This window comes from Monopterus albus, unplaced genomic scaffold (assembly GCF_001952655.1).
Source record: "Monopterus albus unplaced genomic scaffold, M_albus_1.0 scaffold52.1, whole genome shotgun sequence".
Classification (NCBI taxonomy): Eukaryota; Metazoa; Chordata; class Actinopteri; order Synbranchiformes; family Synbranchidae; genus Monopterus; species Monopterus albus.
Window position 1 is genome coordinate 2567976 of NW_018127932.1, and position 16536 is coordinate 2584511.

Here is a 16536-nt window from a genome sequence, read left to right on the forward strand (position 1 = left end):
ATAATGTATGAGGTAATACTTTAATTAACATGAAAAGCATTAGTACATGATTAATAGATGCATTAGTTACCTATTAGTTCATGCTTATTACCGCATTAAGTACGGTTAATTAATGTACCCTCATTGTAAAGTGTTACCAAATAGCTCAGAGGAGACACAGCTCAGACAAATGTCCCACCTTACTATGTGCATAAACTACAGATCCCAACAGCTTCCAGGTCCCTCCCCTGCGGTCCATGCGCACCATGCGCAGGATCTGAAGAAAACGAAGGCTACGCAGTGCAGAGGTGGCAAAGATGTTCTCCTGGCTACCGGCTGAAACCACAGCAACCGAGGCAATGAGAACGATGATGTCTGGGGAGCACAGGAGTCAAAATTAAAGGTCACAGGTTGCCCATTGTTAGTAACAGGAACTGTGGCTGATTCACCTACTTCCTAAATCCAGCCACCAGCCCATACATCACCTTTAAAACAACTATTGATTCACAAATAGCTGTTTGCCTTTTCTATCTCGATTAGTCTTCCTCTGCCATTCTGTCTGAAATACCCTTCTTTTTCTTCCCTTGGATTTTCCAGCAGACTGCATGTGAAGCACAGAGAGCCACAATCCTCTAAATGGATGCTTTCATCCTCAGTTACATTGATTGAACACTGAAGAGGAAATTTTAAAAATGCCATTTATCAGTCTGGACAAATAACATCACTACCCGAGGATAGTCTCTTAAATTTACCCTGTAAGATGTAGAACAAGCCTCGACAACATGGAAATACGTATTTTTGACAGTATTGTTGGAAACAAATATTTAATCTGTGCTTTTCTTGACTGTCTAAACTTTAGCCACTTTAGTGCTAGAAATATTGAGCCCAACATAAAACTGAAAAAATGAATGTGTTTGGAGTGAATGGCTTCACTGATAAACTGCAGTTTAACAGTTAAAAGGCAATTTAAAACACTACTTTCATTTCATCCTGTGTATTATGTGCCCAAGTAGCTGATTATACCCAGTCAAGAAAACCTGGTGTCATGATTTTGTTTTTAAAAGACATCAGGATTCACAAATTTAGACTGACAATGTGAGACATGCAGTACAATTACTCAATCACCATAATTAAGTACAATTTGGAGGTATTTGTACTTTACTTGAGGATTTGTTGCTACTTTATACTTCTACTTCACTACATGTCAGCAGACAATATTGTACTTTTCACTCTGACAGCTGTAGATTAAACTACACTAAACTACTATTAAAACAACAACAACAACAAGGTTAGAAAATAGCTACAATACAAAACTCCTTCAACAAAGTGCTGTCTACCCAGGATCCCTTGTTATATTTCAGATGTCTATGGATCGTCACCAAAGAGACAGTTCCCCCAAATGGTTTCATTTAAGTAATAGTTTGACCTACCTATGACACAGAACGGTTTCCTGGCAAAGCGGAGGCGTCCCTGCCAACCTCTGTAGCGGCAACAGCAGCCAGCACTCCATATCCTGATGATGTACTCCAGACCAAACACTACAATCATCACAAACTCCTGCAGGACACACACACACACACACGCACACACACGCACAAACCCCCATATATTTAAAAATTTAAATGCTACAAACACGGAGGCAGTAAAGACAATAAAAACAGATACCAAAGGGTCAAAGGTTGAATTTAGTTAATAGTCAGGTTTGTCTTTACTGTGGCTTTTCCATCGAAACTAGGTAATGTACACAAGACACAAAAATGTAACAGCACACTTGCAGACACCAGTTTGGTGCATGTTTTCAGTAATTATCAGTGTGAGGTAAATATTAAAAATAAAAACAATGCCTGTACTCTGGTTGCTCTGATTACTGCTGTTGAACTGTAAAACATTTTGACACCAGGAAAGCCCAGGTGGCTTTAATAGCATTAATAATGGCTCTACTCCACTGAGGTGTGCCATTCCCAGGGCTCTCCTCATGCTGGCTCACTAGCTTGACTTACTGTGACACTTCAGTGGGACAGAACCATCGTTCCTGTTATACCTGTGCTTGTCCTGCTATGAAGGAAGATGTCAGATAATGTGTCTGCACTAACAAAGGTTTAAACACTTAATATTATTATTTTTCTTCGTTAAAGTAGTTACCACCACAATAATAAGAATGTTCCTCTAAAGGAATGGTTTTACATTTTGGGAGATCGTTTTCTTGCTGATAGTTATGTAAGAAGATCGAGACCACTCTCATATGTTACAGCCAGCAGTGGGTTAGCAAAGATGGAAGCCATGTGACAATTTCATAATGCTCTGAACATTATTAAAGTGTCAGTGTAGTAACAATAGAAAGGCACATTGTGACTGACCACATTTACTCGTGTGTGTCTGTACTTGCGAGTACATATTGTAATGTATATATTTGTGTCTGTGTGTATCCTACCAGGGTCAGCAGGCAGTGTGAGGAGAATTCCTGGTGAGCAGGGATGGTGGAAAACACAGACAGAACCAGACATCCAAACACCAGGATGAACCTGTGGAGGCAAAATATGCACATAAAGTTCATCACCAAATAACAGGCTTTGGCTCATTAGCTCAGGTAATGTACACGTTTGCAGTAAAACATACACTGAGAAATATCTGAACCTGCAAAATACAGAATGATGTGAATGAGCTACTTTCTACTGCAGAAACAGCCCCTTCCTACAAATGTACCATTTAGTTACTATAAGCCCCGTAAACACAATCCCCTAAAGAAATGTTAGAGCTGATATTTCAAACCTCTGGGCTATCAAACCAAAGCTATTATTGCTAGTATCAATGAAGGTAAGTGGGGAAATATGTAGTCTGTGATTTAAATTTCAACTGAAAACATTTGTCAGCAATAAATACTTACAGTTATAGGATGTGTTATAGATTTGACAGTAATACTGAAGCTTGGATCGGTATCAAAGTGAAGGCTTGGTGTTGTGATAACGCTGAGAATAAATCGCCATAAAACATTGTTTTTAATCACAGTACAAACACAGATTGCATTTGCCAAATCGTAACAGCTCCCTCCTCATTGCCTGACTGACCCAAAATGTCCCTACTCTGCCAGCTGCAAGGAAACCACTCAGTCCTGTGTAAGTCATATGGTAACTTGGTTAATGAGCAAATACAAATTAAAATTCATAAGGCAGCTTCCAGACAACATATGCACTGGCTAGCAGCCTCCGTCTGCTGTTCTTCAGAGTATCGCTGAACTGAACAGTGTTTTTTTTAAGATGCCATCTGTCCATCTGATATTTAGGGTTTTCATCTCTGCAGATCTTTGACTGTTTGTTGTGTGTGTACAGATTTTGTTCCGTCCTTGTTCCCTTCTCCGTTGCCTCGCTGACTGACTTTCTCTCTAATCTTCTGTTTCGCCCTGTACCCTGCTTTTCTTGTGTGTATGAACAGTGTGAGTACTTGTGGCTGAGTTAGAGCAGAAGAGGACTGGTGCCTCCTAACGTTCAGCCCACATCTGCATCTGACAGTGGCTCCTTCTTTAATAACTCTTTACTGTCATACAGACTGACAGCATGGAGATCAGATCATTTTTTCTTAATGTAAAAATTCTATTGTATTGTAAAATTCTAAGTCTAGCCTTATCCTGCATCTGTGTGCAGACAAAACACTGAATGGCAACAGAATGGATAGACTACAAGTGTTGTCCATGCAGTGCTGTCTCTAAAAACAAAGGAGATGCGGTGATGAGCTGGAATTTTAACTTTTAAGCATTTTCAGAAATCGACAAAACACACAACTTTGTCTAAAGTCTCACATCCGTCCCTATTTCTGAAAGCAGAATATGGCATTTTAGGGGTAAAGACATATTAGGTGAAAGTATTATTAAGCAATGCAGGTGAAAACTGCACTGTCAGTAAACATTTCTTTGTAAAGTAACATAAGCTTATGTTACTTTATAAAGTAACATAAGCTTATGTTACTTTATAAAGTAACATAAGCAGTAGACCGAATTTTCCTGACTCCACTGCCCCTGTAAAACCGAAACATTCATGCTTTGTGCAAATGTGAAAGTAAAAGTCAATAACTAATATTTGTAAAAAGTTTTTGGTCAAGGCCTCAACTTCAAATAAAACATCCTCATGCTTCTGTTTCTTTCTAATGTCCCTATTCACAAGACACTAGGCCTAAAAAGTGAAATCCTACAAACTGAATACTGTAGGCCTGAATGTCCCAAATGAAAAAGGATATCATTATTTCTCTTTTCAGAGACTGACTACAGCCTTGTGAGATGTCAGTCCAACATCGGAAATTGAATAGCTACTTCAATATGCATTCAGAAGTTACATGCACAACATATTACTCGCTTGATAACAAAACTGCTTGCAGTCATTGTCAGGTCACACACAAAATTACATTTGACACAGCAAGCTTTTTCTTTTCTGAGGGAGCCAGATACAAAGATCATCGGCTGAAACAGATTAGACGATCTGAATATTTTGTGGAGAGGAATTGTCTCTGCAATTTCTGCCATCAGATGGTTCTTGTTTTTCAGCTTATGCTGTGTTCACACATGCTGGTGGGAAAGTGTGACATCTTCTAAGTCAACTGTGTGATCAGGAGCAACAGGGATTAAATTAACATGTGCTCTCTTTACATGCTGTTGTTTAAACTGGTCACACTGGAGTGTTTTTACATATTAAATCATTCCTAGATGCATTCAGTATATGATCACATTATGCACTCAGGCAGGATGTGTTTTTTCCGTCTGAGTGCCACCTCTTCCTTTATGTCAAATGATGTTGAAATTATCCAGTAGGTGAAGACAGACATGATAAAGAGAAGCACAATGAAACTTGTTATCCGTAGCACTACTGACTGATCAGTACCTAGATGAATTAGCTACGTGACCAGTGAGTCACAGAGATGAACTGCTGATACATGTTCAAATGTGTTAGAGAAAGATAAGAGTATGTGAATCTGATGCAAGGTTGTCCAGCAGGTTATTTAGGCAATACCACTGCAAACCCACCTTAAAGAACAAACCCAGGGGTTTTGCATGTTTTAGCCTATTGACTAAAAATATAATAGTCTTTTCATCACAGGGTAGAAAATCAATTTACAGTGATTCCAACAGAGATGTTGATCCTTTTAACAACATACTATATGTTCATCTGCAGTACTGCTGACTCACTGACTTTCATGTTATGTTATTATTTTTTTGACAGTTGACTAGCAAAACTAAGATGGTATAGCTTCCTAAGAGGTAGAACCTAGAAAGAGTATACCCTGCTTACAGCTGAAAATATATGTAACTCCATCTAAAGCCTCAAATTCTAAAAACAATGTTCATTGGGAAGAGCTGGTGGTGCTGACAGATCCTGACCTGTAGAGAGGCCAGCAGTTTCCACCTGCTTCTGCTCTTTATGATAAGCTAAGCTAAACACCACCTGGCTCCAGATCCAACACACAGATACACCTGGTTTACACAACATCAAACTATTCCACTTACTTTAACCAGAAAGATAAAAGTCATTAATGCTCATGATGGATCACACAACATTTTCCTGAAAAGCGAAAAATTGTCACATATGTTTTGTAAAATGGTGAGAATATAATATATTTGTAGCTTTTTTAATTTAACATGTATAATGGATTTCTTAACTGCATAATGCTTAGCAGGCATCAATAATCTGACAGCTGTTTATTGATATGGTGTCATATTATTCTACAGCAGCAGTTTGGATCCCTTCTTCCTAAACATGTGGAGGCTCCATTGTAATTGCCTGTTAACTCTATTAAATAACTCAGCTGAGTGCTGGCCAACTCTGAGGTCACGCCGCCAGATCAACATCTGGTAAAGTCGTGGCTGGATGTCCTCAGTGGACCCTAGATAAGTTGCAGGTGTGAGAGAATGACTGCTCTGTTGCATATGGCAGTGGCAAATAAACTGTTTCTGACTTAATGCTGATGAATAACCTGAGGATGTGCAGACAAAACCATATACAGCCAAAAACCTGCACTACTCCTGCACAGGCACAGACACAGATGCCTGGGAAAGCTTGAGGAGAAAAGGTGAGTATGTGTGTAATCAGGTCCCTGGTGATTCGCAGCTTGGGCTCACAAGGCGGCTTCATCACAAGCACCATGACTTAAAATGCAATTAAGATGGAAGATATACATGCAACTAGAAACATGCAGTAATCTGCATGGCATCCTGAAAAATTTGTTTCCAGCGCAGAGAATTTTAATTGATGTTCCTTAGAAAACCTTGACAAAATGGTCTATGAGGACAAGGTTTTCAGCTTTGTGGCTGGAGTCGGTGTGAATTGTGGAGCCATGTAGCATGAACATGTAAACAAGTACCACAGAAACACTATAAAGGAATGCACTCTGTGTGTGGCATCTGAGGATGTATAGGAGAAAAAGTGTGTGTGTGTGTGTGTTTGTGAGACAGATCGAGTATGTGAGAGGTCAGGGTTTTCCACACAATATGGTCTGGTATCATTATGTATTTTTAATTCTTTCTTTCTGTGCCAGCCATGCATACCCTTTGAATCAAGAGAAATGGGGAGATCAGGAGAGTCAGATGAGGCTTTGAATAAGTGCAGGAGTTTGTCTCATAATGTCAAGGTAATAAAGCAACAGAAGATACAATAGAAGATGGGAATTATGAAAAAAGAAGTGGATCAGCAGAGAACTCCACAGTGGCAATAAGTGGAGATGCTGAATCTTGTGAATGGAACTGACTGAACGCTGTAAGAGGGATGTGATCAGCGAGTTTTCCTGGGTGAAAGCAGGGTGAGGAGATAAAAATTTAGCTTAGCTATAAATAACATTTCTCCTGCTAGGAAAAGCCCTGTTCGTTCAGCACATCAGAAATAAAACGAGAGAGAAGAATAACGAGACAGAGGCTGAGAAAGAGATGGCAAGCTGAGAGAATCGACTAAGCACAGTCAGTCTCTTTCTTCTCGTCAATTTCTTTCACTGACTCATCTTTCCTTTTCTCTCTGGATCTCACTCTCATTTGTCATGATATTGGTCATGTTTTTACTCTCACTACCTATTCTTATATGGCCGTGTGTGTGTGCAACTCACTCTGCTACATTGTTTATTTTCATAGTCATATGATGCAAGAAGAGCGAGAAGAGCAGACAAGCAGAGCAGAGGGAAAAGCAAGGCGAGAGAAACTGTGGGCCGGGAAGGAAGGAGTGAGAACGGCGGATAGAGCCAGGCTGACTCCTTGCCAGCAGTCTATTAGTTAATCCTTGTGTTTATCCAGCTGAGTGCAGTATCTTACCTGATGATGGCAATGATAAAACATACGGTTTTATTTCTAAGCAACTACTTGACCAAACAGAGCCGGGCCAAGGACACATCGCTGCACTAGCCAGTTCTCTCAGCAGACGTCTGAAAGGTTTCCTCCATCAAAAACAAAGTGGAACTTCAATAATAGTCATTCTCAAATTCAATTTAAGAAAGGAAGGATTTCAGTGTCTTGCTTCAGAAAGGCATATCTGTGTTAACGCCAGCTCTTGACCCAGGGCTAAAGGGTTATGGCTGTTGTCCTCAAAGCTACAATATCTAACTTTTCACTTGGAAGAAAGTGTACTGCTTGAGTTCTACTTCCTGTGTGGCTCAAAAAAGCTTGTACTCAATCCCAGTGATTTGGTTTAGATCTCAATCAATAATAATTTGTTCATAAAAAAAAATTCTCACAGTGTAAAACGCAGCCAGCAGAGAGAGACTGAGCTGAACAGCATTTCCTGAGCATGACTCCTCAGCAGCAGTACCATCTTGAGAAGCAGCTGTTTGTTTTTTTTTTTCCCAAATCCAGGAGCCATGTGATCTCAGTGAAGAGACAGCAAGTGAGGTAGTAAAGTTTGGCAGAGCCAATTTTCCATGATGTGGGAGGCACCAAGGAAGAATGACGGGTGCGAGAAGAGCCGGAAAGCTTTTAGTGTGTGTGCGTGTATTCTCGCTAACTAGATGCAGACTGACATAGTGTTGAAGAGAGCCAACAGCTAACAGAGCTCATAAAAACATTGGCTTACAGACACACACACAGACACACACCATACATCAGATTCCCATCAGCACCCATCTCAGCACTAATACTGCTCCTAGACTCCTGTTTAGCGAGCTGTGGAGCAGATGTCAGAAGCAGATGGAGAACGACCGAGAGAGAGTGAGAGAGAGAGATGTAACAAAACTATATGTTTACTTTTATTAAGCAGTTCATTTTGACAAAATTGAGCCAAAAACATCCAATACCAAAATGTGTCAAGAGTACTGTACTGACAAAGTGGAGAGAGGAGGGGTTTAAGCTTCTGTGTTTCTTTTTCCTACACATAAACACAGTCTTAACCAACTCAGACTGAGTCAAGTGGATTAGAAGCATGACTCTGCAGTTTTGTGCAGTTAAAGACCAGGAGTTATCTATTTTACAATGAAATCTATGGTGGCTGTATTGATTTAGCTGATATGCCTTCCTCATTCATCTTCCTGTGATTGAAACTGTGCCATTTTCCACTAAGCTTAGCCAGCGATATTGTGCACACTATGACAAAAGACATGACACCTTCAGTGTCTGAGGTAATCCACTAGGCTCAGTGCCTTGATTAATGCCACTTAACAATGAGCTAGCAGCATGTGTATGAAGGCTCATTACTCAGACCAAGCTGGTACAATATAAAGAGAGTTATGATCAAATGAGTATAGTGCCCGTGCAGCCTAATTGAGCTCACATAAGCCAAGAAATCTATTTCTGCTCTTTTTTTCTGTATTTTGGCAAACTGTAAGGGTGTCTTCTGAGGCCAATTTAGAAATCATGTTTACTTGCTTTCCTTTGAACAGAGGGAGCATTGCTGTCATTTCCAGATCTGTTTATTAGCTGAATCTGGATGCACTTGGTTTAGTTTATTTTGTGTGCAATGTCCTATAGTGTAGTAACTAGAGGCAAATAAAATGTCTCTTTAGTTAAATTAAGTGCTTGCTAGTTTTCTGACCTTGAGCATCTGAAAATATGAGTCATTACCAGCTGTTCCACTTATTTTCACTCATTGCTGTGGTGCATTTCAGCAATGAAATGTGCATTTGTCGTTTATAAATTGGACGTCAGCCCTGTAATTGACTGGCAACCTGTCTGGGTTGTATACTGCCTCTCACCTCACAGCCCCCATGACCCTGGAGGATCAGCAGGTAATACTAATGGATGGATGGAAGGATTGTGGTGGACGTGTGGTGAATCCAAGCTGAAAAAGGGGATCTGAAAATTCTACATTTTACACATTTGCTGCATTTTTTTCCAGCTGTTTGTAAAATCTGTGCAGCACTGCTCATGATAATTCAAGGGACTGAGGAGGTACACCTGTTGCCAGGAACTTCCTGTTGCTTCAGTGATTTTCATTTCTCCTGATTGTTGGTTTTAAAAATGCTGACACTGTCTAATACTTGACAGCGTTGCACCATTCTTATGCTAAATATTTAATAAGTATAGGTTAAGTTAAGTTAACCTCTAGAGTCCTGAGCTTTGGAAACCCAAGCTGTGCGGTCCTCATATGAGGACGCAGGGACTCTAGAGGTTAAGGTCATGGTTTAAAGAAACAGCGTTAACTGGTAAAGTCAAGTGTTTTGTCAGCCTGTCCACCCTGATCTGCCTCCCAAGCTGAAATGCAACAAAGAAACTTTCTTCTACATTCTCTGACACCCAAGCAGTGCTCCATGCTGTTTTTGAATGACAAGATGTTGTTGTAAGATCCTAAGTAACACTGAGATGTGTGTAATTCCTACAACATAAAGAAGTTCAAGGAGATGACTGGGTAGTCGAACATCAAACAAGTGAACAAACACAAAATCTCAAATTGTGTGCAAAAGCCAAACGCCCTGCTGCTGTGAGCTCAACAGAGCAGAACAGGATGAGAGGCTTAAACACACTGTGGAGTATAAGGAAATCAGAGGAGTGAAGCTCTGCTGTTGAATTGCTGTGGTGGAGTGGAGTCAGCTCATTAGGCCAACAGATGGCTGACTGGTTCCCTGAGCATGGGCACAGACTGACTCAATAGTGTAGGTGTTGAAGTCTTTTCTATATAAGGCATATGTGCTGCTTATAACACTTTGAGTGCTGTGTGTGCATGTGCATAAATATGCATATTAAGAAGCTATCAAGTCATTCACCTTGTATCGGTCCTCACAGATCTGTTCTGCTGTGTCCTGCCCTTTAACTGTTTAGGCTACAGTTTGAACATCATACAGAAAATAAGTCATTTTAAAACCTGTAATCTGCGTCTTTGATTTTGTGTTTATGTGCTTTTTTCCCCTCCAGAGCCCAAGATATGAGATGGTTAGAGGGATATGTGTGTTTAGGGATGATGAGGAGTCTGTGTCAGAAATGTTACTGATGATTTGCTTACTAAATGGAAAGCCTCATTGCTTTTAGCACATACAGTAAAATACATCTGTTATAGCTGAAAACTCACTTTAACAACGTAAAGAAAGCATGTGCAGAAAGTGCGTGTACTGCAGATATGAAAGACACAATATTTCCTGGTGACTGTAACCCAGACTTTAACTGGGCAATAGTTTGTGTAGTTAAAGCAAAAAAATCAAAACATCAACATCTTATACTTTCTATAAAAGTCTCAAATATTGGTACATACTGTATAACTGTAAAGGAGCCAAACACATACTGTCACTGTGATTCCTGCAGTAGAATAGAAAGAATACAACACGGATAGAAAGAAAGATTTATGGGCAAGAGTTTGCAGTTACAGCCAACATTTTAACATTCCAACAGCCAGGAAAAGAAGGAATTCTGGGAATGTCCTAATCAGCCAAGCTGATGGGCTCCAGATAAGATGGATGGATAATCAGCAATAGGGACAAATGAAGGTGTGTGCCCCAGTGACACCCATTTAACCAGATCAGAAGCTCTTGTTGGGAACCCTAGGACTGATGTTTGATGTCTGATTGGTGGGGAAACTGTGGGAAATCTAATGTGTGCATCTATTTGTGTGTATCAATGAGATGTACACAGTGGGTCTATGTTTTGTGTGGGCACATGTGTAATGCATGTGCAGACTGCAGAGTTCCCTGTGTGCATCCCATCTCCCTGTGCGGTAAAGCCTCATCTGTATCAGCTCTTATTTTTTGGAATTATTTGTTAAACCTTATACAGTACATATCTGTTTATCACGATCATGAAATATTCTAGCTGCTACAATGGGGTTTGACAGCAGAAAACTTTCCATCAAAAACATTAGTGTTGCTGTAAATGCCAGATTTCGGTTCCAGTACCTTAAAATCAAAGAACAGTGTGTTTTCTGGCTCTTTGGAGCTGCTATTTGCAGCAGAGCCTAAAAGTCATCCATCACAGATGAGATGGAGAGCCCTGTTTCATCATCCACAGTGGCCTTGATGCACCGGAATGCAATGTGGCCAATCTACTGGTGTGTTTGATGAGTAAAGGTCCCGACTCTTTCTTCTTCTGTGCTGGGAAATCTTCTCACAGTTGCTCTCTTCTTTAGCAAAAGCAACTTCAGACTCAGACAAACCCACTATCTAGCAGTGGTAGGGACATGTGCATACGCTAAAGGAGACATAAGACAGGATCTAAGGAGTCCTTACTGTAACTTTTCAGGTCTTGTGAAAGGCTTAACAGTCCATGTTCTTATACTCTGGAAAGTTTATTCTAGATAATTAAATACCAAACAAAACAAAACTAGATATACCAAAAAATACATCAGAACAATGCCAAGAAAACTATGCACTGTATTGTACATGTGCAGCATTAAAGCATCAGTGTACAATATTAAACATTGCTGCTGCTGCTGGTCTGTGGTGCACACACACAAAACATGCACATACAAACAGAAGTAGTGAGCAGCCTTGTGGTCACATGCCTTCACACTTGCGTCTGTGACTTAAGCTATGTCCAGCTGTTGCACACTGACAAGACTACAGTGTGCATTATGTGCCTTTGTATTAAATGGTAAATGGACTGTATTTATATAGCACTTTTTTCCAAAGCGCTTTTACAGGGAGATCATACCACCATTCACCCATTCACGCACACCGATGATGACAGCTGCCACACAACGGCGCTAATCAAGCCACCGGGAGCAATTCGGGGTTCAGTGTCTTGCCCAGGGACACTTAGGCATGTGGGGAGACCGGGAGTTGAACCACCAACTTGCTGGTCAGGAGACGACTGCCCTACCTCGTGAGCCACAGCTTACTTATGTTATGGGGACCGAAACCTGTTAACACACTCACATTGAATTTTAGGGTGGCAACATGGCTTAAGGTTAGGGTCAGGGTTAGTATTAGACAAATAATGGTTATGGTTAGGGTTCGGATAAGTCTACAGAAAATGAACGTATGTCAATGTAAAGTCCCCACAAAAAATGAAAACACAATGTGTGTGTCCAGGACTGCTACCTATTTCCTGAACTGGCCGTTGTGACAGCAAGTGCAGCTGGTTTTCACTGCGCTTCCATATAATGGAAAAAAACTTACGTGACTCCTGTGTGGTAGGAACACTGATGCTGTTATTGTGCGCATAAATGTGGGTGTTTTGTGGGAGTTTTCATTGGGACGATAAGGGATTATGAGTAGCTCTGATGTGCATTTGTGTGGGATACAGTTACACTGGTCTGATATGATTGTCTGTGTGTGCAGCCATCACAAATGGACATCGGTTTGTTTCATTCTCTTATTATCTAATTGATTCTTGCACTGTAAGTGGTACTGTACTGTATGTTTTGTATAATGGAGGTCAACAGCACACAAATTCAATTTAACCATGACTAAAAACAGAGTTATGAAAGCTTTTTAGAGTGATACTAAAGTCGTAAGAGTTTTTCTATTGATCTTCCATCCTCCAGACATCCACTGACTTCCATTAAAGTCACATCCACTTACAACATACTGTATCTCTACAATATGACAGTCTATAAAGGTTATGGCAATGTGAACAAAGTTTGTGCTGAGAAGTAAAACAGGCTAGTAGGCATTTTAACTTGAATCTGACAAAGAATCTCCAGATATATGAAATTTTACAGGTTGTTCTAAAATTTTAATTATGGGGATTTCACCAGGTGTCGCACTTGTGGATGATATTTGTGTCTTGGAAGAAACTCTTGAGCGTGGGAGCTTGCTTTGCCTTTCATAGGGCCGTGACACACCAAGCCGACGGTCGGCTCTTGGTGAGCATCTGTCAGGGGTTGTCTTCTCAGTGTTTTCAGCACCGTTGGCACTACTTGGACCCTGTTGGTGGCTTTTCGGCCAGTGCAGCATGTTGAAGAGGTGGCAGAAAAGATCTCCCTAGCCCCTTACACACTGCCTTTTCGAGGTGGGATTGTTTTCTGTGTTTAAGGTGCAAAGCTGGAATGGCGGGCCACTTTTGTTCCACCTCTGGCCCACGTTGGGAGGTAGTACCAGAGGTGAAACAAAGGGGAGACACGTTCCATGTAGACAGGGTGAGGCAGCAGTCTGGAACCAACTGCTGTGTTTTGATGACGTAATATGTGTTAAGAAGATCAGATGTTTACTCTGCAACTCGGCTTCTGCAGCATTTCAGTGAAACATACAGATATTATGTCAGCTGATCTTAACCACTTTAGCACTTCTTTATGGTCAGAAATTTGAAAGCTAATCCTCCACAGCACTAGCTCCATGCTGGAATCTCTGACTGAGAGAAAAACAAACCATCACTGAACTTTTAATACGAGGCACTTTGTCTAAAGTCATTTTATTCATAGCAGGACTAATAGCATGAGTTGGATCATGACAGTGTTCTTTAAGATTGCCAAAAGAAGTAAAAAAAACTGAGAAGACTGAATTGGTGTGTGTGTGTGTTGAACTGACAGAGAGCTTGGTAAAGTCAAAGAAAGAGTGAGAAGAAGAAAGAAAATGGTGAGCGTTTCCATGTGCGTTTATGCACATGTGCAGACTCACTCTTTGCGTGTGTTTGTGTAAGCGAGTGTGAGGAACGTTTTGATCTTTTGTTGGATGGTGTAAAGAGATTTTCCATCCATTAGAGTGGCTGTGCTCCCAGACACACACACGCACTCTTGAAGGTGTAAGGAAAGTCACTCTGAGTGCCAACAACTTATTGGACTTAATAAATACACTAATTATATAATCCTTCATGTGATGTGTTGCATTGGGGTGGAGTGGGGGCGTCGTGCTGTGTGCATGCATGTGTGTGAAATGACCAGGCTACTCACCTTCTCATCGATCACCAGACAACCCACATGGACAACAAACAGGAAAACAGAGAAAAACACTATGGATAAAGGAATTTGTAAAACAACATCAGCAATCACACTTAGCTCTCCCTGACCTGTTGTTCTAACCTCTGTGCAACCACTACCTCCATTTCTGAACATTGTTTTAACATGTTTACATTCTGAATCTGATTAACTTTTCAAACTGTCTGTGAGCTTTATTTAATCAGCAAACCATAATTAAACAATTCACAGACTCTCAAACTGTTACACACTGTTAGTCATGGCATCATTAATGTGGTTAATTAATGTCGGAGCTACAGACTCATCTTATACAAGATGGTGTTCATGTTGTTGTTGTTGTTCTTATTTCTTAACTGATGAAATTCTGTTTTGTTATTCTGTGACCATAAAGCTTTCTGTAAAATGGGTTCATTAATTACACTTTGACCAAAACTGCTCTCGTTTCACAAACTGCCCACATTACTGGCTACTTGTTAGCTTCACCATCCACAGTTTTTTCACTTTTTTTTCATGAAAATGTGCTTAAATAATAATATGGACTTGACACTTTTCTAAACACTGACATGCACAAAGAGCACTTTACATTATTTGCCCATTCACACACACAATCACTTACACACTCACACGCCAATGATATCAGGAGTAACTTGGGTTTCAGTCTTGTCTTGCCCAGAGACACTTCGACATGTGGACTAGCGAAGCCGAGGAAAACACATACACAAAAATAATATTTAGCCAGGCAGGTAATCAAACCATCCTGCCTCCTCATTTACAGTTACATGCAGGATATCTGTCATAGTTTTTGCCAGCAGCTGCAGTTTTCAAGAGTGTGCTCATTCTCAGCGCATAAGGTCATTATGTTGTATAATGTAAGTATCAGTTTATTTGACTTTCACTTCTTCAGCAACACTGCATCAAATACACTGTTCTTAGTTTATTGAAACTTCCTCTGCTTTAGCATTAGCACAATCTCTTTCATGCAGAGGAAATTTACAGCAGGATTATAAAGCCCAGTGTTAGCAGACCAGATTTGTGAAACTGGTTCACTAGGATTGTCAGTTTGAAGCTTAGTGAAGCCAGAAAGTTCAAAGAGTCTGAGCTAACTGATCTGGTTTTATGACACAGACCTAAAATTGAACTACAGTTTGTTAACAAACTCACATAACTCTCACATATGCCTTGTGTTGCTGGACAGAGTTTTGGAAACTGTTGTTAGCTTACAGTAGGTCTCCAGGCATGAGGAACTGCTGGTGATCAGATGTTCCTGTCAGTCCCCTGTTACCCATAAGCCCTTCTAGGACTCAAGGCACTGAGACTGATGTCTTTTGGCTTCTCTGTGACTCTGGTTCCACTAGAATTGTTGTGATTTTTCAGACTAAACAAATTAAATGACTACACAGTTTGCTGTCTGAATAAACCATTCTGTTTTGTGTGAACTCCTGTTCTGGAGCAAGACTATCTCAAATGCAAATGTACAGTATAAACTGGAGCTTTTTTATTGTTAGAGTCATTCATTATACAGCAAGCCTTTCTCAAAAAAAGGTCAGCAAAACTCCTAAAATGTAAAATAAATGTAATCACTGCCTCACTGGAGGCAACTAATCTACAGAGTAAATGTTTAGTCATGGCTCTGTGATGTGGCTGTGAGCAGCCTGCAGCCTTGTTGTGGAAAAGATCACTACATAATGGAATATTATCAGGTCTCGTGTCTGGCTTACTACTGTGGCTGCGTTTCATCTCTGGAGCACACACACACACACACACACACACACACACACACACACAGCAGTGGTGGCTGCGAGCTGCCTGCGGTCAACACTGTGGTGTCTGGCTTTGACATAATTTACACTCGTCTTCAAAGACACACAAACAAACACACACCAAGACTAAGTGGATCCTGCAGCAGTCTAACGTTGTACAGGTGTATTTTACAGCCTTGCAGTGGCATGTAAAAAGTTACATATAGACAAAATTTACAAATCACAAATTTGAATCACAGAGTTTTACAGTCTGTAAAATCTGTAATCCTCAGTTGGCATATGGGAAAAACTGTAATAATAATTTTAAAATCCTGGAAGGGATTTGATTTGATTTGATTTGATTTGATTTATTCTTTCAAGCATATAAAACAGTTGATATAACAACACACATTTTTACACATAATCCAATATCAATTTGCTTATACCTAGTACATGCTTGAATGGAGTAGGAAGAAGTCAGACTTATCCAGTCCTACCCCATGACATCATCTTACCATCATTGGTTTGCAAGCAGTAAATGATTCACTTCTACGCACACACATATTATACTAAAAAAAGATTATAACAGT

General features: G+C 40.3%; 1 protein-coding gene across 1 annotated transcript in view; it reads right to left on the reverse strand.

Moving 5' to 3' along the window:
• LOC109961100 (potassium voltage-gated channel subfamily KQT member 5-like) overlaps positions 1-16536 on the reverse strand; it is a 112760-nt gene that overhangs the window by 50476 nt on the left and 45748 nt on the right. The window contains exons 2-4 of the mRNA XM_020601695.1: positions 2411-2501; positions 1410-1536; positions 179-354 (exon numbers count right to left, since the gene is read on the reverse strand). Coding sequence (XP_020457351.1) covers positions 179-354; positions 1410-1536; positions 2411-2501 — 394 coding nt within the window. The remainder of the gene's footprint in view (positions 1-178; positions 355-1409; positions 1537-2410; positions 2502-16536) is intronic.